Source organism: Pomacea canaliculata, linkage group LG6 (genome assembly GCF_003073045.1).
Source record: "Pomacea canaliculata isolate SZHN2017 linkage group LG6, ASM307304v1, whole genome shotgun sequence".
Lineage (NCBI taxonomy): Eukaryota > Metazoa > Mollusca > Gastropoda > Architaenioglossa > Ampullariidae > Pomacea > Pomacea canaliculata.
The window spans coordinates 2,181,265-2,205,197 of record NC_037595.1 but is presented as its reverse complement, the minus strand read 5'-3'; the positions used below and the strand labels follow the sequence as shown (position 1 = coordinate 2,205,197).

At 37.7% G+C, this 23,933-nt stretch overlaps 2 protein-coding genes across 3 annotated transcripts in view; both read left to right on the top strand.

The window, feature by feature from the left end:
- Positions 1-1,504: 1,504 nt before the first annotated feature.
- On the top strand, positions 1,505-3,916 carry LOC112565939 (neuromedin-U receptor 2-like). Its single transcript, XM_025241842.1, has 2 exons — positions 1,505-1,589; positions 2,503-3,916. The coding sequence occupies exon 2, from the start codon at positions 2,648-2,650 to the stop codon at positions 3,914-3,916; it is 1,269 nt and encodes a 422-aa protein (XP_025097627.1). The 5' UTR covers positions 1,505-1,589; positions 2,503-2,647.
- A 2,510-nt stretch (positions 3,917-6,426) lies between these two features.
- Positions 6,427-23,933, top strand: part of LOC112566038 (phospholipase D1-like) — a 33,409-nt gene continuing 15,902 nt past the window's right edge. The window contains exons 1-10 of one of the 2 annotated variants that reach the window (XM_025241963.1): positions 6,427-6,709; positions 13,307-13,469; positions 16,526-16,657; positions 17,702-17,813; positions 18,396-18,461; positions 19,171-19,328; positions 19,667-19,819; positions 20,106-20,255; positions 20,609-20,692; positions 23,421-23,502. In XM_025241963.1, coding sequence (XP_025097748.1) covers positions 6,541-6,709; positions 13,307-13,469; positions 16,526-16,657; positions 17,702-17,813; positions 18,396-18,461; positions 19,171-19,328; positions 19,667-19,819; positions 20,106-20,255; positions 20,609-20,692; positions 23,421-23,502 — 1,269 coding nt within the window. In that variant the 5' untranslated portion in view covers positions 6,427-6,540. The remainder of the gene's footprint in view (positions 6,710-13,306; positions 13,470-16,525; positions 16,658-17,701; positions 17,814-18,395; positions 18,462-19,170; positions 19,329-19,666; positions 19,820-20,105; positions 20,256-20,608; positions 20,693-23,420; positions 23,503-23,933) is intronic. The other variant, XM_025241964.1, reaches the window with a different exon arrangement.

Here is a 23,933-nt window from a genome sequence, read left to right as displayed (position 1 = left end):
TAAGCATGCGCGCATGCGTGTACACAAACACACAGGAATGATGGAAAGTATTTGTCAAACGCTGTCCGCTTACCTGCCTTTACCTGTGCGTCTGTTCACATGCTGATATCAAAATAGACGCGTTTTGCTACAGAACTTCTTTAGCTTGCTTCTTCTGTTTTCAATCCATCCCTGACCGGATTTTCTTGTCTGTCATGTCTATTCGTGAGTCTCTCTTTCTCTCTTGTCTGTTCCTGGTTGCCTGCCTATCTGCCTGTCTCACTACACTGAAATACACATTAAACAGCTGTTAATATTGTAAAAGTATTGACATATTAACTGCTGACAGGCGGATCAATACGTGCCTCTGTGGATGCATGATACATCCTGGTGATAATCAGGTAGAATCACATAAAGCAAACATGTCCATGACCATTTTCTTGACCTGCTCTGTTTTATTGAAGTGTTTTGGTGGTGGCCATCAGCGTAAAAAATGAATAAAGGAAGAAAAAAAAAAGAAGGAAGTAAAGAAAGAAAATCAGAAACATGTACAGCTGCATCCATGATCTTACGGTCGTAGGAAAGTGAAGTGCTGAAGCCAGCTTTCACGATGATGGTGCCAATCTCCTCTACCTTGCTGCCTTGCCTTACCCCAACCCTTTACTGAGTCAGTTACCTGTCCAACAACCGGGTAGATCAGAGACGTATGCTGCGTCACACGGGTATCGAACCAGGTAGTGTTTGGACGCCTTTGCTTTAACTCACTCTTCCCAAACGATGTTCATCTTGACATCACGCACGTCAGTAGTTGTTAACAGAGAACTTTGTTTCTTCCACCTTTTTCGCACCTCCACTAGTTGGAAGAACTTCATATCAATAAGTTGATAATCTATATATAAACGAAAATGTGCCCGAGTTTTTACAAGAAACAAAATATCAATGGACCAAGAAACCGTCGCAGATTGGGGGAGCAGCGCAAAGATAAAATACATAAAAGAACAGAGACTGTATCAAACGATTGTTTTCAGAAAAAAAAATATTATCGGTGAACAGATTTCAACTAATTAAAAGAATGCGTTCCAAAATAAATGAAATAAAATTTTAAGAGTATCTTAAGACGAATCTGTCAGTGCCTTGGAGTTGATATTTATTTAAAAGGCGTTGCAAACTGTACTCATTAAAATAAATATGTTCAGGGCCAGAAAAATGTCAATTTTCACGTTGTTTCAAAACCTACAAACTATTTTTACAATAAACATCATTTCAATGTAATTTCAGATTGTTATTTTGGAAAATGTCACTGTGTATTGACACTTTGACTCAAGATAGGTCGACAAACACCTTATGCAGAATGGTCGAAAAATAAAATTGATAACTTTAAAAAAAAAACAGAATAATAAAATGTCATTTGTGTTTCTCAAGTGCGGGAGTCCTTTGTAAAAATTATTAAATTTCCGTCAGGTAAATATTGACATTTACACTGTGCATATATAGAGATCACGAGCGTCCGATAATGAAGGTATCTATAAACGTCATCTTCCTGCTGAGGGAACGTTCCTCTCTTCACGAACTGAGTGTTTGTTCCCTTTGGACTGTTATACCCTTAGAAGGTACGAACAGCAGCTTATTTTCATTTTGGGGCTGCAAGCTCAGGGACGAACTTAGTGGTGGTGGTGGTGATGGTGGTGGTGGTGGTGATGGTGGTGTTGGTGATGAGGGTCATATTGGTGGTGGCGACTACGATGACGACGACGATGATGATGACAACGACGACAGAGTAGTAAAGTTTAAGGACGCTCGATCCTAGTCCAAAAAGGTTTGTTTACACAACATTTATGTGCATGTCCTACACGAGGACCCTTTAGACGCGATTTGTAGCATTTCACAGCGCAAAAAAAATGCAATCAAGCAAACACGATCGATTTACTTCACCAGAATAAGTTTTATTTTTAGCACTGATGATTGAGAATTTTTTTTTTTTTTTTTTTTTTTTTTTTTTTTTGCTGCTAATAAGTTCTTCCCACCCAAAAGTCGATGTACCTCCCAAGAAAAAATAATTGTTCTTACAATATTAATTTTAAAAAGTCTTTGTTCTCCTGTTCCTTTTGCATTCATGAAAAAAAAATGGTTTAGTGTTCCAATGTTTCGATGCCGATCTTAGACACAGAAAAGGTACTTCATGCATGGGGGATGGTGTGGGAATTTGAGTTATTGCACATTTTATATATCTATCCCTTTGTATCAACAGACTGAATATCAACAAAGAGATTAGAAGAAGAAATTAACATTCTATATATATATATCTAAATAAGTGAACTACTACTGATGAAATCAATGAAATAATAAATAAATATTTCAGTTTTTTATTCTCCTGCACTTCAAATGGATTTAATAAAAGGTTTTGCACCTTCGATATGGATTCACAAACCCGAGTAAGACGATAAGGTTGACTGGAGAATGTGCTCCTTAAACAGTTGTATATTAATTCATTCATTAGAGTTTTCTTTTTATACCGCTTACCAGGTTTCAAGCTGCTGAGCTGTCTTCATGTTCACAGCCACAGATCATGTTTTCAAGTGGTTCAGCCTTGCTTGTAGCAATGTAGTTTAGCGAGCAGCTCATCTTCCAAGAAGATAGAGAACTGGTATTTGAAGGGCTTTAAAAGTAAATGTGGAAGAACAAATCCAGCGACGCTGTATGTTTCATAAACTTTGTCCCTTATCTTGCCGATGTAACGACATTGTCACTGACGACCATGAAAGAGGTTCAGAATAGTACATCTACATCTCCTCAACACCCCGTTGATTTCCTCCCATGGAGCGATCCTAGGAATATAGTTAGCTATCAAGCATACTTAGATACTTTGTTTTACTACAATAATATCTTTAAGCCCCTGGTGGTCACTGCTGGCATCGCCACAAACATCGTCAACTGCCTGGTGTTCAGACGTCAGGGACTGAAAGATCGCATGAACCTCTGCCTCTTTGTCCACGCGCTGGTAGACATGACTTATCTTGTTTCTTCTCTGGCTTTCAACGTGACCTATTGGATTAAACTTCTGCAGCCAGTCCCAGGAGAGGAGTTGTATCGGAAAACACATTGCTATGCAATGGGGGTGTGCGCGGGGTTCCGAGAAGCATCGGCCTGCATAAATGCAGTCATTGCTGTGGAACGTTGTGTGTGTGTGGTGTTCCCGCTGATGGCCAACTCCCTCATGAGCACTAAAGCCATGGGTATTATGTTAGTTGCCATAGTGATAGGGATGCAACTGGCGTTCGCCACTAATCCTATCAAGAGATACGTATATCCGGTGTACGACAACACGACGGGGATGACGATGTGGCAAATGGCTCGATCAGCTGCCTGGCAAGACAACGAGGCTCTGCTCCTGTATGACACGGTGGATGACACCATCATGATGATCATATTTCCGTTCGTCATCTTTGCCCTGGTGTCAGGTGTCACAACCATCACGGTGGTCAAGCTGAGAGCCGCCATGTCCTGGCGACGGAAGGCAAGTTCGAGAGGAAATCACGCTCAGCCCCAGCAGGTGGCGCTGACCAAGATGCTTGTCCTCGCTTCCTGCATCTTCGTTGCCTGCAAAGTTCCGGTAATCGCTTTCACTATGGGTCGCGTTGTTTATCCAGAGTTCTCCCCTTTCGGCAGCCAGCACAATGCATTCAGGATCGCAGACTTAATCGCCCCTTACTTCCCTTACGCCCACTGTGCTGTCAGCTTCTTCGTCTACTATTCGCTGTCTTCGCGGTTCAGGTCTGAGCTGCAGGGTCTCTGTGGATGCTCACGGGCAACCACAGTCCCAGAACGCTCTCCCGAAACGCCCGGTGCTTGGAAAATTCCTACAGAAAATGTTAATCAGAGTCTCAAAATATTGCCTTCCGAATTCTTTACTAAAACAATCACCTTTCTTTGGAAATAAAACTATTATTAACCACTTTATTGCAAATGACGAAACTAGGGATTAAAATGATCTGGTTTTTATTTTTATTTTTAAATAAATTAATTTATTAATTTATTTAATCTCGTCGATTTTTTAGTTCAGAGAACACGCGTTTATCATGAAATAAAAATTATATGGATGTTACATACAGTATTATCCGTTTAACTTATATTACGTATCCATATCTTTTTCCCTTCATAATAAATATCTTTTACAAACTAAAAATAAATAAGAACTTGAATCAGTCGACCATTTTATCTGATCGTGTGAACCTCTCTTTGACCATCGCTACTTTCGTGCATACAGTTAACTATGTTCTGGTGGAGATTTGCTTTAACACAGTTTTATGGAAAAGAAAATCTTGATTGTTCTAAATACTAGTCAGACCAAGTTCCGTATGTATCGCAGTTAATAACGTAGAAATTCAGTTCGCATTAAGCCAAAATAAAAATACAAGCCGGGCTTACAGGCGCACTTTATATTATTTACCTCAAGACTAAAATATGTCAGTGTTATGGATTAGAAAAATGAGCAAATTTTAACGCTTTTAACAAAGTCACTTCGTTAACACGAAAACTATATTGTTATTATTTTAGTTCATTATATTTTACATTTCCCGATTATATGATTTTTGCATATACGTATTGCTCTATTCAGTAGATGAAACATAGAATGGCGATTTCTGCAATATCGGCTTTCCTGGCAGCACTATAAGGCCGCTCCTATCACACAAACAAGTAGATTTGTGATACAGTATTTAAACAACGGAAACTTGCATATTTGTAGCCGGGAAGATCCGTTTTTCGTCACTAAACGCTGTTCGGTAAGTCGCTGCTTCTGAAACCCTCGCGCCAATGTCCATTCCTCTTTGTTGTTCTAGAAAAAAAGGTTCCCAAGGAAAATTCTAGCTTTTATACGACGACGAATTCCTAAACCCTCTCCGCTATCACCGATCACCTAATCTACTAATGCCTAATTCTGCCTACATTACCAAATACTAACGACTTAAGGGAAGGGAGGGGGTTTCAAAGCATGTGAGCAGCTGTTCATCGAACCAAAACACCTTAAATGGCTTTCCTCCCGCAAGCTAAGGTAAGTTAAGGCTTTACAGGTGTCCTGTTGTCCTCATATGATGTGCGGGTTCGAGATGCGCACCTTGCTCACAGAATCGGAGCGACAGAAGAAGAATCTAGCCGGCTTTTCTTTTTTTGGTCCACTATGCAAAAATTCTGGTGCTACGACACTGCGATTATCGCCTCGCTTACCGCTCAGCAGCCAGGGTGCGTGGTTGGGGATGCAGGTTGGAGGGAAGCACATTTGCAACAAATTTATTAGAACGCACTATTAATAAAGTTATGGACTGGGGAAACAGATGTGATATATATATTAAGTAATACACACTACAGGCTTGGAAACGAGCTAAATATGAGCAATAAATATTAGAGTTTAATATTAATACATTTTGTACAGTTTCACGCGAGGGTCATTGTACTACATTCCGTCCGTCTTCCAGGCCAGCTATCCACTTTTCCAGTCCGTCTCTCCTTGACTACAGAAACTCCTTTTGCGCCAAACACAGAGATTGCAGAGTAATGTGTGAAGCTCATGACTAACGTACTCCATCAATATCTTTTCTTGTTATATTGGCTTCCCGTCTCCCCCAAATGTTGCATACTGGCTACAATATGTGCTTTTATGTTATCATTTGTTCTCATGTGTGTATCAACGATACTCTACGTTGATCCTTTCAGGTTACAGTGCGATCTTTATCTGATTCTCAAATATGGTTCTCAGGGACATCAACAGCTCCTTCTCTTATCTTACCCCTGCAGTCTGTCTGCTAACGAAGACCACTACACAAAGTCCTTCCAATGCCATATCTCTCCACGTTGCTTACAATGTATATTATATGCATTAATTGCTGTTATATATAGTTTGCTGTGTCAGACGGTTTTCTGGTCGTTTGGTCTTGAATCAGAGTAATATCAGTACATTTCTGTGTCGGTGTTGTCGTGACATTTTTAGTGAGAGTAGTAGAAAGATTTTAACGTCTTTTTGTGTGTGTGTGTTTTATTAAAGCTGTTATATATTGTGATTATCGCGCGGGGTTCGTGGTGGTGGTTTAACCCTCACTTCTACAATATATCTACTTCGTGTACGCTGATCGAAATTATAAATGGCTTATTCCTGTGATCTTTTAATACTTTTACTTTATCCACCTATCTTCTTGACTGACTATGATCAAAATATTAATTTTTAATCGAGGCTTTATGAATGGGAGAATCAGTCATTATATAGTTCACATACCACGGTTTATAAACACAGTGTCGAAACGATTACCCAGAGGTGCCACAGATTCACACTCCAGAAAAACACATTTCTGCCAAGTTATTTTCTCTTTCTTTCCACAATCACGTCATATTTTTATGAAATGAGAGGAAGAAGACATGTCTTCAAGTCAACAATTTTGTAGCAGACGACCGAGAAGCCCTCCATTTTAATGACGTCACGTGAGAAGATGGCGGACCGAGCGACGTTCGGAAGTGCGATAAGTTAAGCTAACTTTATAAATATCGGTGTGAAACATGTAGCTCACCAGAAAAATGGCTCAGGCGGACGGAACGACTCCACATATAAGAGACACCACAGTTGAGTTTCTGAGGTCGTTTTCTGTTGTCGAATATGACTCGGAGGCGGAGGAGGACTTTGATGTACTGTCCCCCATACCAGATACGGTCGATGGCAACACTGTCCACAACAGCATTGAGCTCGGTAAGTGTAAACACAGGGATACAGCTTACACTCCTCAGCGATTGTAAAAGAATTTTTTTTTTCTTTTTTTTTTTTTTACTAATTTACTGCGTTTGTTTCTTAAGCATACGTAGACGGGCTGGACACTTCAATATAGCAAAACAGCTAGATCATTTTCGTCTAGCATTCGAAGTTTTGTTGTACACGTCGTATGATGAGAATTACAATAACTTGTTTTGATGGTGACAGATGGCATGGAAATGTAGTGTATTGTTTAGCAGATATATATTTTTATTTTGTCTTTATATTTTAAAAATAGCGAGAATGCAAAACAAATAAATGCGCACTTAACTCTTTCAGACATTGATTTTCAGGATATACGTATATTGCAGTCTTAAACAGCTAGTGATACAAGTGCGTTTTGTTAGCAGCAACTCAAAAATGAACAAATCATTCAGGCATACATGCCAATGACTGCACTTTCGTGCATATTGTTATGAAAACTGCTTAGTCATTCCACTCAATAACATCAGTGGTACTAAATCATACTGTATATCAACTTTAATAATGTACTGTAGCTGGACTGATCTGCTTTTAAATATTGTTAGAGTACCATTTCTGAACTGTAGATCTTTGCTAAACTTGATCGAAATGTATCCATGTTTGTGGGAGTGGGATTTAGAAGAATCTTAATACAACTTTATTTAATATCTAGAAACAATTCTTGTCAGAGGAGGTAGAATCAATAATGCATTTACCAATTTATTGCATTGCTTCTTTGATATGTAATAACTAAACATATATTTGCAGTAGGTCAGCCACAGAGATGAGGGTGCTTATCTGCCCCTTTTTTGATTATGTAAAGTGTAGAAAGTAGCATAAATATAGTGTATAAATTCTGTTCACATGTAGCAATAATAACTTGTATATATAAAGTGCACACCAGAAGTAACTGGAGAATTTTCTTCTCTCTCCCTCTCACTCTCTCGCCTCTCTTTCTCTCTGAGTCACACACACATATCATGCCAGAGCAAGACACTAAAATCTCAATTACACTTCGGAGGGATTACAGTCCTTGTAAAAGAATCTGATTCAATCAAACATTGCTCAAGTATTTCAGCATCAGAGAAATACACAGCTATAAAAGGTGGAAGTAATATCGAAAGAAGACGTATTACTGGAATTTGAGAGTGGAAGATATTTTTAATCAAATGAATGTAATTGTTCAAGTTCTGGTTCGAAAGCAGTACATAACTGGGTGCTTTAAAGAGGAGAATTTTTATATTTGGATCTAGTTTCATTATTTACCTTTTTTTAAAATCCCATTTTATGTTCTTGTCATATTGGCTGCTATCTTTCTGCTTATATGCCACATAATTTGCCATGTTCAGCTAAGTATATATGTTTTGTTACTACATATGTTTGAGCAGTCTGTAGAGAAATAAAAATAAATACAAAAGTATTCATTTTCTACTCCACCTTGCTCATGGGTGCTTTTTTTAAGATTGTGGTTAGTGTTGGTATAGAAAGCCTTGGGTATAAGTGACAATGTGTAAGAAATGTGTTGTATGAATAAATGGCTGATTGTGTCGAAATTGTTTTTAAAAATGTGTGAATTTGCAATTATATACATCAAAACTCAATAATTACAAGTCATTGTCATAATCATTATAATGCAGCATAGTCAGACGTTAAGGTGGTTCTCATACCAAAATTATAAAGAAACATATTTACCCAAATTTAGAGTATCATATTAAATCTGTCATAATATACTGAAATAAGGACCTGTAGCAATTGCTGCTACATTGTAACTGGGTCATTTTAAAGTTGTTTTTTTTAATTGGAAAATATTTTAGTCAATTGTTAAAGGGAAAAAAGTTGGTGCATTCAGATGCGGAATCAGTTTTCCATAAAGTTACATCCATCAAACTATATTTCATTTTGAAGGTAAATGTGAAAATAAGTGGTGGTGGGGGGGAACAAGCATATACTATTTCTAGCTTAGATGAGACTCCTTTGATAAGATCTTTATATGGTGAAAATGATGTACAGTCAAATCTCCCTACTATGCCACCCCTCTACTATGCCACTCTCGGTATTATGCCACTTTTGCTCGGTCCCGACTATAAATTCAATGTAAAAAAAAATTTACTATGCCACCCCAGACTCTCGCTACTATGCCACTTTTTTTGTGACTGTTAAAAGACACAAGTTGTGAAATTCCGCGCAGTGCTCGATTACTATACTGTACGGTAGTGTGGGACATCGCAGTTAGGTGGGATGGAACATAGCACGCACACAGGGAGGGTGGAGGCTGGCAATGGGGTGGTGGTGGTCGCTGGCCGGGTGACAGCCACGTGACAGAGGGAAGGTGTGAGGGGGTCGACTAGCGACAGGATGCAGGTGCGCGGATGTGGTTGGAAGGGGTGGAGGATGAAGAGGTGAGGGGGAGAATGAGAAGAGACAGCTAGCGAAGCCGACGATTCTTGAGAGCTTTGGACCAGACCTGGGCAAGGCCTCCTGTCTCTGACCGGCCCGCCCGCCAGTATATATACTATACATACAGTATTAGGTAAAACTGAGTTAACTATATTAGTCCGGCCCTCTAAAACCATCCCAATTTCTCATGCGGCCCCTTGGGAAAATTAATTGCCCACCCCTGCTTTGGACTGACGGGTAACTTGAACAAATAAAGCCGTTTTTAAGAACCCTCTCTACTATGCCACTCTCGCTACTATGCCACTTTTGCTCGGTCCCGGTAGGTGGCATAGTAGGGAGATTTGACTGTAATAACATTTAAAGATGATAACTATAATTATGTTTTATCTAAGAGCAATAATCAGTTTGAAACCAATAGTTGTATGCATTCTGAATTTTAGGTTTAGTTTGTCACAAAATAGTAATTTCTTAGACGGAGCAAATAACATTGCTCAGTTAATACAATGAAAGCCTTGTAACACTGCATTTCTTGTCTGCAGTTTGGTAAGCAGGTAGGACCTCATTTTCCAAAGTATTGCAAGGTTGTTCAATGGCAGTTTCTCCGTAGCACATGCATAACGCTTCATTGGTTGTGCCATTTAATATATGAAAAAATTTAGGTCATTTTGTCTGCTTTTCACCCCTACTCCCCAAAAAAATTTGTAAAACAATCACAATGCACTTAAAGAACTAAGATCAGTACCATATCTACTTATCTGTCAGCAACTCATTTTATGAATGGCTTGAGTCAAAAATTAAAAATATACATTAATTTTTACTTCAGTCATTAACTATAGTCAATGTGCAACCTTTTGTCATCTGTTGATGAAATGGTGATCAGTACAACAGTGTAACATTCCTTTGTTAAGAGATTGTTATTTTGGAAAATGGGTGGACTGCTTGGCACTAGTGTAAACAATTTTTCCTCTTGAAGAAATTAAATGCCCACTTTCAACTCTTATAAAGTGAAAAGAGGTCACAACAACAAAAAAAATACTAGGAGACTTGCACGATTTGGTCAAGTGGCTCAAAATGTAGTAAACCAACTATACTAGTTGCACTGTGCTACCCTTGTCTTCTTCATGCCTTTGCCGTACTCTGTGAAATGTTTAGACCTGAACAACCACAGTTCCCTTCTCTTATGATGACTGTACTCTTGTACTTCTTACAGCTGAGGGATTCTCATTTCCCCCCCTCCCCCTCTGTCATGTAACCCTGATTTCATGCACTTAAAAATCTTACTTATTTAGGATTAATACAAAGTCTTTGAAGCAGCAGCTTTCTCAAGGGTACATTCCATAAAAGTTTTTTTTTAACCATAAGGTATATGTGACAAACTTAACATTGACTGCCATCCACATTCATCAACTGAGAGCCCAAATAGGTAGTATCATAGATGTTTCCATGCATCTCATTGAATTTTTTAATTATTTTGACTGCTTTCTTTTGGTATCAGGCTGGAAGGCAAGGCTAGATGTTTCTACAGTAGCTTTGTTGTTTCCACAGTGGCTTTGTCCTTTTCAATAACTGGTGCGCGTTGCCATGAATGCACATGCATAGGTGTGTGTGTGTGTGTGCCAGAACCATGTTAATGTTTGTGAGAGAGCGGAAGAATGAGTGTGTTTGATGATGTCGGAAGTTTGTGGAGTAATGATGTTTTTATGTGCATCACTACTTTTTCTGTCCATGTTGTTTTGCAACCATAGCCACATTTGTCCACGCAGTTTGACAATAAATTTGTGAACCAATGTCAGCTTTGGTATATATCTGGCTTTATATTTATTTATATATAGATATCTGCTTTTCAGGGATGAAGATAGGAAAAAAGACAAAGTGAGAATATACCTCTGATAATTATAAGGTCCATTGACACTGTCATAAACAATAAAATCACAAACAATAAAATCACAAACAAACTCAAATTGTTGATTGCAAAAATAGGGAAGATTGGTCACCTGCCTGTATTGATTTTGCTCCAGGGCAAGGAAAGGCAAAAGCTGTAATACGTTTTATTTAGACAGGAAGGCACTGAAGCTGCAGAGAGTCAGTATTAGTGGATATGTGGAGCAATTTAATGTTGTTTATTGCTGTTTCTCTAGAGTGAAGAGCTTCAGAGAACAATAATTGAACAGAAGCAGATGATAAGGGATTTGTGCCAAACCATATGCAGTGTTTTGATTATTCTTTCAGCAATCAATGTGTACTACATTCTAGTAACCATTGTAACTGACACATCCTGTCATTGACAAATGGGGATTTTGGCCTTTTGAGCTGACATTACTTTGAGGAGGAAGTTGAATCCTACAGAATTTATAACATATAAGTGAGAGTCCTTGTATATCAGTGAATGCCTGCTTATATATTAGCTGATCGTGACTGAATGTAAATCTCTCCAGAATGTGCTAACAAAAGGCCATAGCAGATTGTCTCTTCTTCAATAAGACAACATATTTGAGAAAGTTAAAATTCTTTCTTATGAAAAAAAACCTGCTGGTAAAATTCTGTGAAGAATTTTTAACTCAATCCATTTTTGTTGATTGTCAGCTGCTCTAAAAATTATCTCCCATGCATTTCGTTTTCTTTTTTCAATTCCTTTTATGTTTTTAATTTGTTATTTATTTTTAATCTGTTTTATTGCATTTAGAACTGCTGCAAACTGTAGAAAGCTAGTGGTTAGGTTTTACAGTTAAAATGATCAAATTTTCACTTGAAAAATGTCTCTAGATTGTGAGGCAAGTAATGTGGACTATGGCATTATTTCATAATCCCCATCAGTTATGCCCTTCGCCCCTCCTGGTGCATAGGCCATCGACGACCGCCCTCCAACGCCTCCTGTCCTGGGCTACCGTCACCAGCTGACCCCATCCAAATCCGGTGAGCTTGGTGTCGGCGGCGAGGTCCCGTCTCCAGGTGTTTCTCGGCCTTCCTCGCTTTCTCTTTCCCTGGGGGTTCCACGTCAGCGACTGTCTTGTGACGTTTGATGTTGGTTTCCTTAGGGTGTGTCCTAGCCAACCCCATCTTCTCCGCAGGATTTCCTCTTCTATGGGCTGTTGTTTCGTTCTCTGCCACAGGTCGGTGTTGCTTATCCTCTCTGGCCAGTGAATTCTGAGGATCCTGCGCAGGCACTGGTTGACAAACGTTTGGATCTTCTTCGTTGTGCCCTTGGTCGTCCTCCATGTTTCTGCTCCGTATAGTAGGACTGACTTGACGTTGGAGTTGAAGAGACGGATCTTTGTCGTGTAGCCTATGCTCCCGGAGCTCCAGACCCTTCCAAGCTTTATGAAAGCGCCTCTTGCCTTGTTAATCCTTGTCTTTACATCCGCGTCTGTCCCTCCCTGTTTGTCCACCACACTCCCGAGGTAGGTAAAGGTGTCGACTTCTTCTAGCGGCTCCCCATCCAACCTGATTTGCTCTTCGCAGTCAGTGTTGACCTTCAGGATCTTGGTCTTGCCCTTATGGATGTGTAGCCCCACTTGTGCCGAGGCTGACTGGATCTCTGATGTCTTTTCTTGCATCTGTCGGTGGCTGTGGGACAGGAGTGCCAGATCGTCTGCAAAGTCAAGGTCGTCTAGTTGGTTCCACAGAGTCCACTGGATTCCATTTCGCCTTTCATTGGTGGCTTGCTTCATCACCCAGTCGATTGCGATCAGGAACAGCAACGGTGAAAGCAGGCAGCCTTGCCTGACCCCTGTCCTCACCTCGAAGCTTCTTGTTAGCTGTCTTTCATGCACTACTCGGCACGTCATTCCCTCATATGAGTTGCGGATCAGGTTGACGATCTTCCTCGGGATGCCATAGTGTCTCAGCAGTTTCCACAGCGTCTCTCGGTCCACAAAATCATAATCCCCATCAAGCAGCCGAAAATATAGTAAATACAAGAGAGCCTGTTAAGCTGCTGTCACTTGCATATCCCCTAGGAACACTGTTTATGAACAGGCAGGTGATGGATCAGAAATAACATTATTCATTGCCTAGCTTTGTGGGGTCTTGTTTAATATGATTTGCCTTACTTCATCTTTCTACATATGTGCATTTCATAAGAGGGAAATTTAAATGCTGGTTATCTTGATCCGTATACCATATTTAATGTGACCAAGAAATGTAACTTGTGATTGAAGATTGTGTTTAATTTGTTTGCAGAGAACAAAGAGCCCATCATTCCATTCAGGACTATATTTAAGCCAGCTGGCGCCTATGACAGCTATGACAGCACCAAAAAAGAGAATTTCTGGGTTTGTAATGCTCCCATCAATATTAACATTACATGCTTTGAACACGATGATCATGTCATCAACCCTTATAGGTAAGTACTTGTGGTTTTTATTTCAGTTACTTAATATAAGAATTATGATAATATGTAAATTCATTTCCTGTGGATAGGAGCACATTATGCTGCCCACAAAAAGACTACAAGCAAACCAAGTCAACCTTTCAAAAAACATAAGCAGATAACATGCAAATCTTAGAAATTAATTAAATTAAATAGTATTATTATTATCTTATAAATAATTTGTAACATTTGTAAAAGTATAAAAGCTAAACATGAGAAGTGAGGGGAGATTAATTTGTCACTCTGAGATTTTGATGACTATCCACATGATATAAGTTCTGTGTTTACGCTAAATGTCCATGTGTCCTGTGCCAAAACCTGCCAGCTGTACGGTCATCATTGATCAGTAGCAAGCACACATACACAAAAATACACTGTACAGGTACATGTGAGTCTGGTCCAGCACCAGTATTTTAACATCCCCTAGTGGTTCAAAACCAGTCAGATGAAATAACCTTCTTTTTATATAATAATAATAATACAGGGATTGTATATAATGCATTTCCCTACTTAGCAGAAAGCTCAGTATGCTTTACAAGAGAAAGGCTAATACACAAAGACATAATATGCATATAAAACACGTAGGGACACAACCTTATTTGTCAGCAAGAACATTCAGTTGCTGATGTTGCTGTATGTAGAATCCTTATGGATTACACAAAAACATGATACGTCTCATACCCTATTATGACTGAGTACATTATTTATGTCAAAACAGCTAAAGGGTGCTCAGATTGCTCGAAGCCCTACATCAGTATAGATGTCTACTGACATTATAAATTTTATAAAGTCACCTTTTCGATTGGTGTTTAGGAGAAATGATTTACCATATAAATGCTTTATTTTTCTTGATTGGTGGTAAACTGTCCTTTTGAGGTGGTGGACTGTGATAAGCATCTCAAGGATCAGGAGTAGGCAGTAGTATGGTGTTTTGTTGCAAGGATTGATTTTCTTTTGCTGGCTTGATATTTTTATTTTTCTGCCTACCTTGGTAGTCACACTTCTTGCTTGGTCATCTCATATCCTTGACTTTAAGCTTAACTTATAGCTACTTGACCAACAAAGATAGCAGTGAGATCTGGCGACTAGTCGAGCACACCCACCATCATAACAATATAGGCTATCTGACTGAAAATATGACTTACCATCTACACCTCAACACTTTCTTTTTGCATAAACAAATATTTTTCGGTGGTGTAAGCTACTTATTTTCAAAAGTAACATGCAAACATTTAATATTCCAGGTACCAAGAGAGCTTGCACAGTTTGGCTGTCAAGAACATTTATTTCCTATCTTAAGACTAGAGTAAGCAGGAATGACTTTTACCACAAATGTTTTATAATGTCAGCATAGTACTAATCACTTTATTAATGGTTTGCTTAATATTAAAACTAATGCATGACATATTCACATAATGCATATTCTTTGTTACTTGCCCATGTCATTGGTACATAAACATTCAAGGATAAAGAAAAGCTCAGATGACATAAATAAAAGCAAGAAAAGATATAGTTATCAGATGATGTATGCCACACTGGCTGTTGTATCCTGTAAAGAAAAGGCACCATTTTATGCTTCATATTTTTTCTGCCTTACCACTCACAAGCTGTTCATGTTCAGGATATTGATTCACTCCATGTCACAGCTGTTCACTGTATTTGCACAGTTTTTCTTGGCCTGATTGCTTTGTTTTGTTTAGAAATATTAGTGATGGGTCTAAACTGCTGGTCTTGTGTATATGTTAGCTTTACTATGACACCTTCTGTACATTTTCTTTCAATTTTGGTCGTGATAGGAAGAATGGTTTATTTCTGCCAGATTCTATTTAGATCAAACAGAAGCTTTATGTGCATAGTGGCATGTTTAAATGTTCTGCCTCCCTTCTTGCCCATGATGAATTCCTTTTGATATCTAGGTAGTGAATGGGACATGATGTGTAGGTAATGAATGATATATACATCCCTTCACCCAATGATTGTGTGATGTATCTCTTTATACTCCACATACATTCACACACACACAAACACATTCATACTTATATGAACTCATACACATGCACACACTTATGCTTCAAGACAAAAACATGTGCACCCTTACGTGCATGAGCATACATGTGTACGCTCATTCCTACGCTCTCTCTCCTGCTTACTTTTTCTGTCAGTCACACAGACATGCCTAAAACTTACACCCTTCTTCTATCTCATCAGTTCCTGCACTGTATGTGTACTACCAGCACCGGTAGCATTGGCAGAAAGAAAGAGAACTGCCCCAACCCAGCACACTCTCAAGAACATGAATAAAGCATCAGCCTTAACTCCCTTTGTTCATATTTTTTTCATTAAGATTATTGCTTATACCCTTTAGAAAATGTCATGCTTTCCCTGTTGGTGTGAGGTAAACAGCAGTGCTGGACTCGAATTCTTGCTTACTTGGAGGTGCATTTAGAATTTCAGTTTCAACAGAAACTTTGACAGATTTTTTTTACAAAAAACGTTTAACAAGCACAAACATTAAACCTACACTTTCAAAGAGAATAAAATTTTCTTTGGGAAAAGATAAACTTAATTTATGGCTAGTTCTTACATTAGTCCAAATTAATGTGACACAGTTTAGTTGTAGTCATTCATTGGCGGCCAAAATTTGTTAATTGAAAGATCTTTGCAGTGAGTGTATTCATAGAATGCTATGGTTGTAAATGTCACAGCATAACAGAAAATGTGTCTGCATAACTGCAGTTAAAAATTTATGAATTCAATGTAAAATTAAAATGTATCCATGTGCAAGTGGCTTTGTTTGTTGTCCAAAAATATGTAAACTTATTGCTAAGCTGGAATGAACCTTGCTTTACCTCTGTGTAGTGCTTGATCAGTGTGGTTACTGCTGTATGGCTGTTAAAGTAGGAATGAACCCCTCTTTTTTTTAAATTATAATTCTGTGTTTGTTCATATCCAGGTATGCCTTATTACCTAGTTGGTGTATGCAAGAATGAACATTTGTTAATCGTTGTGTTGTGTTTGTTCATAACTAGATACACCATTGTAGTCAAGCATGCTGAGCAGGAATGGACAGTGCATAAGCGATACAAACACTTCAGGCAGTTGCATGATGCACTAGCTCTGTTCCGAGCCAAGCACCGCATCCCTTTTCCACGAACTGGCGAGTATGCAGCAGATTATTATGATTACTTTTTAATTTGTATTTTAAACTATTCTTAAAATATTTTCAATTGAAAATTATTGGTTTGTTAAATTTATCAGTCAAATCAGGGAATTACTATATTTTTTTCTATTTGTGAAAGCCCTGTTATATGCATTGTCAGTCCCAAGCATAAGAAGAGGTCAGTGTGTAAATGGCTGTTTATGTGTAAATGGCTGAACATTCAAGGAGAGTCAACTGAAAACCTTAATTTTGTTTACCGAAAATAACTGTTGGCAAATTTGTCATTATTTAATTATACCTAATCTTCACAAACTCCAGAAAGTACAGAAGTCTGCTGCATGTCTGGTGCTTAGAGCCAGAAAACGGGACTATGTCACTCCTCTCCTTCATTTTCTGCACTGGCTACCCATCTGTTCTGGCATCCAGTAGAAACTGTCCGTGCTGTGTTTTAGTTTCTTTGCTGGCACCTGCCCTGATTATTTCTCTGAACTACTCTTCCCTTACTTCCCAGCTAGACAACGCCACTCAGCGTCTGATGATCGTCTCCTTACTCTTCCTGTCACCAAAACAACAACATATGGCCACAAGATTTTTGATTATTGTGCAGCGAAACAATGGAACTCTCTCCCTTTCCATGTCCGCCACCTACCCACTATTGAATCCTTTAAACGTGCACTGAGGTTAGATGATGGATATCATTAAGTGGACTGTTGTTAGGAGTAATGCTCATGAGAGATGTGTTTTTATTGCACATTTAAAGATTCAGTGGTGGATAGGTGGTGGATATGGAAAGAAAGAGATTTCCACTGTTTTGCTGCACAATAACTAAAATTCTGTGATTATGTATTGTTGTTCTGGTCACGGAAACAGATAAGAATAGAGTTGTCAGACAAGGAGTGGAGTTGTCTGGCTGGGATGACATACAAATCAAACTATTCTTTAAGCTTCATACTGGAGGATTAGACAGGCATCACAGTATTGAACAGTATTCAACAATTTAACAGATTTTATTTTTAAATTATTTGTTTATCATCTTTTTAAACAGGCGTCGGGAAAGACAGAAGACGCTAAGAAAAGAATTGCGAGACCAAGGGAGTGTTCGGTTCCCATTGCGACCAGATACATTAATCAAGAAGGAGAATATAAATGCACGAATGGTAGGATTGTTTTCTTTTAAGAGTCAAGAGAGTGTTCTTCTTAAGCTGCTTGATCAAATTTTGCTCTTATGGTTTACTTTCTACCATTATATGAAGCATAAGTAAACACAAATGGGCAGACTCGAACATTCCAGACCAGTTTTTAGTGAAGGCAGGGAAGTAAACAGCTGATCAGTTACCCTTAAGTTGTCCAAATCAGCCTCAAGCCAAATCAATACTGGTGTGTATAGTTATACTTCCCTTAGCTGACCCAACCAGGGAATGGTAAACTGGACTGCTAGGGGGTAAAATGCTGACCCTTTGAGACTGCAAACTCTTAATACCACAATTCCCAGTGACCAGGAGAATGCAGACTCTAATACCGCAGATCCCCTATGACAGAAATGTAAATGTCATTCTTACCTTTTATTTTTAAATCAGTAGTAGAAGCAGTTGTCATGTTAATATTGGTTCTGATCTTTGTATTTGAAATGTTTGACATGCTGTTTCCATATTACATGGATATATTTCATGTTCTTACTTTTTGACTAGCTCTGTGTAAGTGTCACGTCAGATCTCATGCATCTTTACCATATCTTGCAGAAACAGCTTGAATGTTATCTGCAAAACCTCCTTCAGTGCAAGTCATACAGAAATCACCCAGAAACTGTAAGTTGTTCATCCATCAGCATGGATTTATTCAAGTATTCTTATCATGCCGCATTCTCATCTTTATGAATAAACAGTCTAGAAGAATCTCATACTTGAACGGCATCAATAGTGCTGTTGCCATTGTGGCATTGCAAGTTGTGGAAGCATTTGCTGGTCTGAAGTTTGAATAAAAAAGCATGATATGTTTATGTCAGTATTGGCTACATTTATGAATTAGTCCAGGCCACAATATACAGCTGGCATGGCATGGTCCCAACTAGAAAGGGATGCCCAGGACCGGGTCCAATGGCGGCGTGTGGTTGCGGCCCTATGCTCCACTGGGGGCGAATAGGAACGAAGAAGAAGAAGACGACAACAATATATATGTTTATTGAACTTTTTTATCATTCTCTTTTTCTTGTGGTATTATCTTTTCTGTCATTAGTACATGTGTATGTGTATGAGGGATCTTCCACTCCAATGGATCCCTTGGTGGAGCATGCATTTGCGTGCTTCTCTCCATCCTGGGAAAACTAGGAGGGGAAAACAATCATGAAAACAAAATGCATAAACAGCCTGAAGAATCACTGTCAAGTCTGCATGGTCTGCTCTTGCTGAAAGCAAGTGAAATACTGAAGTCCAGGCAAAAACGGAACATTCCTTGTGCATGCATACATAGATGCAACCATTTAAACCATGCATATACTTATCATGTTTATAATTTCAGCTAAAGTTCTTTGAAGTAAGCCATCTGTCATTTGTGTCCCGTTTGGGGCCAAAGAACAAGGAAGGGATGGTCAAGAAATGTTCTGGAGGTCGACGAATCAGCATAGGGTGCTGTGGTTGTCTTCAGAAGGTTCATTTTGCTGGCACCTGGAACCGTAGGTCAGTTCACTTTGTCATATTGTAATCCTGAACTTGATTGACAAGGACAAAAGGTACAAGTTGTACAACAGTGATAATTTAATTGAGTTGCTTTATGCATAAAAGAAATGGTAATACCTTTGATGCATTTCAAGATTAAAAAAATTCTGTATTGTTTACTAATACACTTTTACATGGTTATTAAATGCTAGAAAATATTGCAGATACTCAAAGAGATTCACTGCTTGAGACAATTGATATGTTCAAGCAGATGACTAGTTTTAAATGCTCTTTTGCCTGCTTAAATATATTGCATAGATGGTGCCAAATCATTAGAAACATTGTGATCCACTGAACAGGTGGCTGGTTCTGAAGGACACATGCTTAGCCTATATTCGACCAGAAGATGGCGTAATCAGTGATGTGATGCTCATGGATGGAGACTTCAGGGTGGAGTCTGGAATGGCAGCAACAGGTGCTAAACATGGAGTTCTGATTTCCAACTTGAACAGGTAAAAATACCTTGTCATCTGTGAAAGAAAGTGTCCTGCAGTGTGAAATAACTTGCGAGCAAAATCTAGTTTCTGTCAGTTCGTGATCCCATTTGTATGATGAGAGTGCATAAACTAAGTTCTCAGAAGAATCTTAACAATATTAACCAAAGAAAAAACAGAAAAGAAATAAATCATAAAATTGTAAAGTGCCTCATATTGTGGTTCCCAACTTTTCAAATGCAGGAATATATAAATGAAGCTGTACTTGCCATTTTCACTTGTTAATGAATTACCATGATTACAGAAACCTCCTGATTAAGTGCTGGACTTCTCGAAAAGCAAGAGAATGGGCAGAAAGCATTAAAAGAACTGCTCATGAACATGCCAAAGATTTCACAGAGCCAAAACGTTTCAATTCCTTTGCACCTGTTAGAGAAGATTCTTATGCACGATGGTATGCAATTGATCAGAAATTATGAGAAATAGTATTGCTGGGTAGTCACTGAAGCTTATTTACCATTGCAAGAGTTAAATTAAAATGCAAAATTAATAAGGATGTGAGAAGTAGAAAGTATGTGCGTGCATGCTTTTGTTTTATTAACTTGCATCTGCTTATAGTAAATATTTTTTATTAAAATCTAACTGGATTTCTTTTTACTTATAAACTTGATGCATTGTAGTTTTTTCCCATGTGTCATCTCAAAATCACCTTTTGAAAAAAAAGTACTCTTCTAGACCTAGACACCTAACAGATTAAACTTTATTTATGCTGTGGTTGTTAATGAAAGTGACTATTTTTTCTTGCAGGTTTGTGGATGCAAAATCATACTTTGAGGCTGTAGCAGATGCATTAGAAAAGGCTAAAGAAGAAATCTACATTACTGATTGGTGGTATGTGGTATTTTTGTTGGTTGTTTAGTTCTTTACAGATAAAGGGGATTTCTGTGCTTTAATCAGTATCATATGAATATTTTGTAAACTATGAAAAATTCTAATGATTTTTTTATTAAAAGGTCTGTATATTTAAGATGTCAACAGTGAAGTTTGGGAAAAATCTTGGCAGGTATTGCAACAGTGTTGTAACATCATATTCCATACCACTACCTCTCATTTCCAGCTATTCTTCATGCCACCCATTTTGCTTAACATATTCTTTAGTTATTATTTTTGTTTTGTTCTCACCTCGCCCTTAAGTGGTTCTCGAGCACTTGAGCATAAGAACATTAACTAATGCTGCAATAGTCGTCAAGCAGTACATTTTTGTTCAAAAATGGTAACTTAAATCTCTCCATTAATGTTTAAAAAAAAACAACTGTTTTCTCCTCTTAGTTTCTTAAGAAAGGCCCCTTTTAACCCTCAAGCCTCGTCTCCCCAAAAAACATTTCAATGGATAACAATACTTTGAATATTGTTAAGTTTCCATCTTCACATTCATGTTCATTTCTCTGTGCTTATCATATCTTATCTTTTCTGTTGGAAGATGTTACTAATATACTGCTAGAATAAGAAGTACCTGTCTGATCATGTTACAGTGTAGCTGCATTTAATTCCAGACTTAATATTCTATAAATAATTAGTATAGATAACTTTTTTTAATTAGATTAAGTACATTGCTGTTGTCGTGCACTTAATGCAGTGTTAATAAATTGGACTTAAAGCTTGAATAAATGTTTGAATGTTCTTTCACATCATCTAAATGACCATTAATATACCTTTTCTCTTTAGTGCTTAAGTGAGCACCTACACTACTGGCACATTTAATGGTACATAGTTTTAATTTTGTTCTATTTATGAGTTGATTGTTCATTGCATGTTTTGCATTGGTGGAGTTCTTGGTTTAATTTCTGTTCTTTAACACAGTGAACCTGCTATCTCGCAAAAGTAATCTTGGCATCACTAATCAGTATAGATTTAATAAATTATCCATATTATTGCAGTGGTAAGCTAAAACAACCATAAATTAAACAGGTTATTTTAGAATGTCAGTCTGGCTTTTTTGTTTTAATATATTGCTTCCCTTTAATCATTCTTAGAAAGTCATTGTAATCAGAGTTAATTCCCAATCTAAGTCAGTTGGAGTGCATGCAAACAAAAGTGTCACCAATAATTTTAAAGAAAAAAGACACCTAGCAAGACATACTTTTTTATTAAAAAAAGAAAAAGAGTTTCTTAATAATTTTCATAATACACTCGTGTAAGTCAATTTTAACTCATTTATGCAGGAAGTTTCAATTTTTTAATTTGTGCATGAAATTCATGTGACCTACAGATATTCAAGGAGCAAGAATTTGAAGAGAAACAAATTTAGTTTGTTCCGATAATGGAACATGAGGCATAAACAGGTTAATAACAATATGGCTTTAGTAATGATTTCTATTGATTTGCCCATAATTTCAGCAGCAATTTTTGGAGCATTACTGCACATGCAGCAGCATTAACTTGTGCAGTAGAAACAAGTTTTATTAATTAAACTTTATAGTAGCTGTGTATAACTGGATTGCATACAACTGATTTGCTTTAGAAAAGTTTGAAACTTCAAAACAAAGAGGTTTCAACTAAATCTATACAAGCAAGTGAAATTTTATGATTGCATTTATTATGGTTAAAGACATGTATAACGTGTTTTATTATGGTCTTATAATTGTGCTCCTTTCCTATATGGATTAACAAATCCTAAGTCTCCTCTAAGATGCCATACCAACCTATCCTCAGGGCAATGGATATCAATAATCCTGTTCAAAAGAGTTTCTTTTAATTGGTTAATTTATTCTTTTGTTTATTGTTTAAGCATGTACATGTTTCAAAGTGAAAGCTTTGGTAAACTTTTATCTTTGCAATTGTTAGCACATAACCTATTGCATATACAATCTAGCAGTGAGACTGGATGGCTTCTATGTGGGAGCAGTGGGTGAGCTATCTGTGTATTACAGTTTGATTATCTCCCTTCATGCTCACTTCAGCAACAGAAATGGACGTATTTTATTACGTGATTAGAGTAGTGTCTTAGAACAATAAAATATCTTCACAGATGTCATACTTGTTCATTTAGGCATAAAGCTCATCTGTAACCGGGCATATGTGTGTGTATATATGTGTGTATGTAAATCATTACAAATCATTGCTTTGGCAATAAAAAAAGTATGTATTGGGGGACTATTAAGCAAAGATAATTTAGTATCATGTTATTTTACATTTTCCTTTATGCATGCCAAAGAAAATTTAGGTGACTGGAGGAGTGACGTACAGGGACAAAATGGTCTTGAAGAACATTTCAAACACTAAGCAACAGAGCTTTGATCTTTTATTTTGACATTAAACATTCTTCAGATAGGCTTAGAAAAATGAAAATACCAGAGCATTACAGATTTATACCACGATGACAAAATATTCTTGTTTTCTTTCATATGTGTGGTTTTTAATGTGAAGCACACATTGTAAAGGCAGCTGTTTTATCAGAATGAAACTTGAGATTTTGAGATAAAACCCTTTCTTAGCCTCTAGCAAATGCTGGTTATTTTTAATTTATGCTTCATACCAGATAAAAATTTGTCAACATGAAAGATGTCTGTTGAGGTACAATTTTGTTTATATGTCAAAATATTTCTTCTTCTTTCTCCAGGTTAAGTCCAGAGATATACATGAAAAGACCAATAGTAGATGGAGACCGCTGGAGGCTGGATAAAATTCTGAAGCGTAAAGCAGTGAGTGGCAAGATATCCGGCACTATATATGCATAGCCATGCATAGCCATGCAGTACAAGCTTTGCTTTGTTACATTCTTTGTCTCTGTGATCATCATTTTATAGCTGTGTTTTGTTTCTTTTTCCTCTATTTTTTTCTTTGTTTAGACTCGATAAAGGTAAAAAATGTTGGCCCTTTGCCATGAAGACACACATGAATCACTTTTGATTCTTCTAGCTGCACACCAAACTATGCTTTTATATGTTTACACATCAAAATATCCTTTTGGATATGTTTACACCAGAATATGCTTTTAGGTGCTTGTTTACATGTGAAGATGTTAACCTGTATCCCTCTGTATATATAAAGGAAGGAACCATGCACAGGATTTATACAAGGATGTGCCTTAGAATGGAGATGTATAGTATCTTCTTATTCACTTTGTTGTATA

Coding starts and splice junctions, on each gene's coding strand:
- LOC112565939 (XM_025241842.1), top strand. CDS start 2,648: ATGTGGAAGAACAAATCCAGCGACGCTGTATGTTTCATAAACTTTGTC.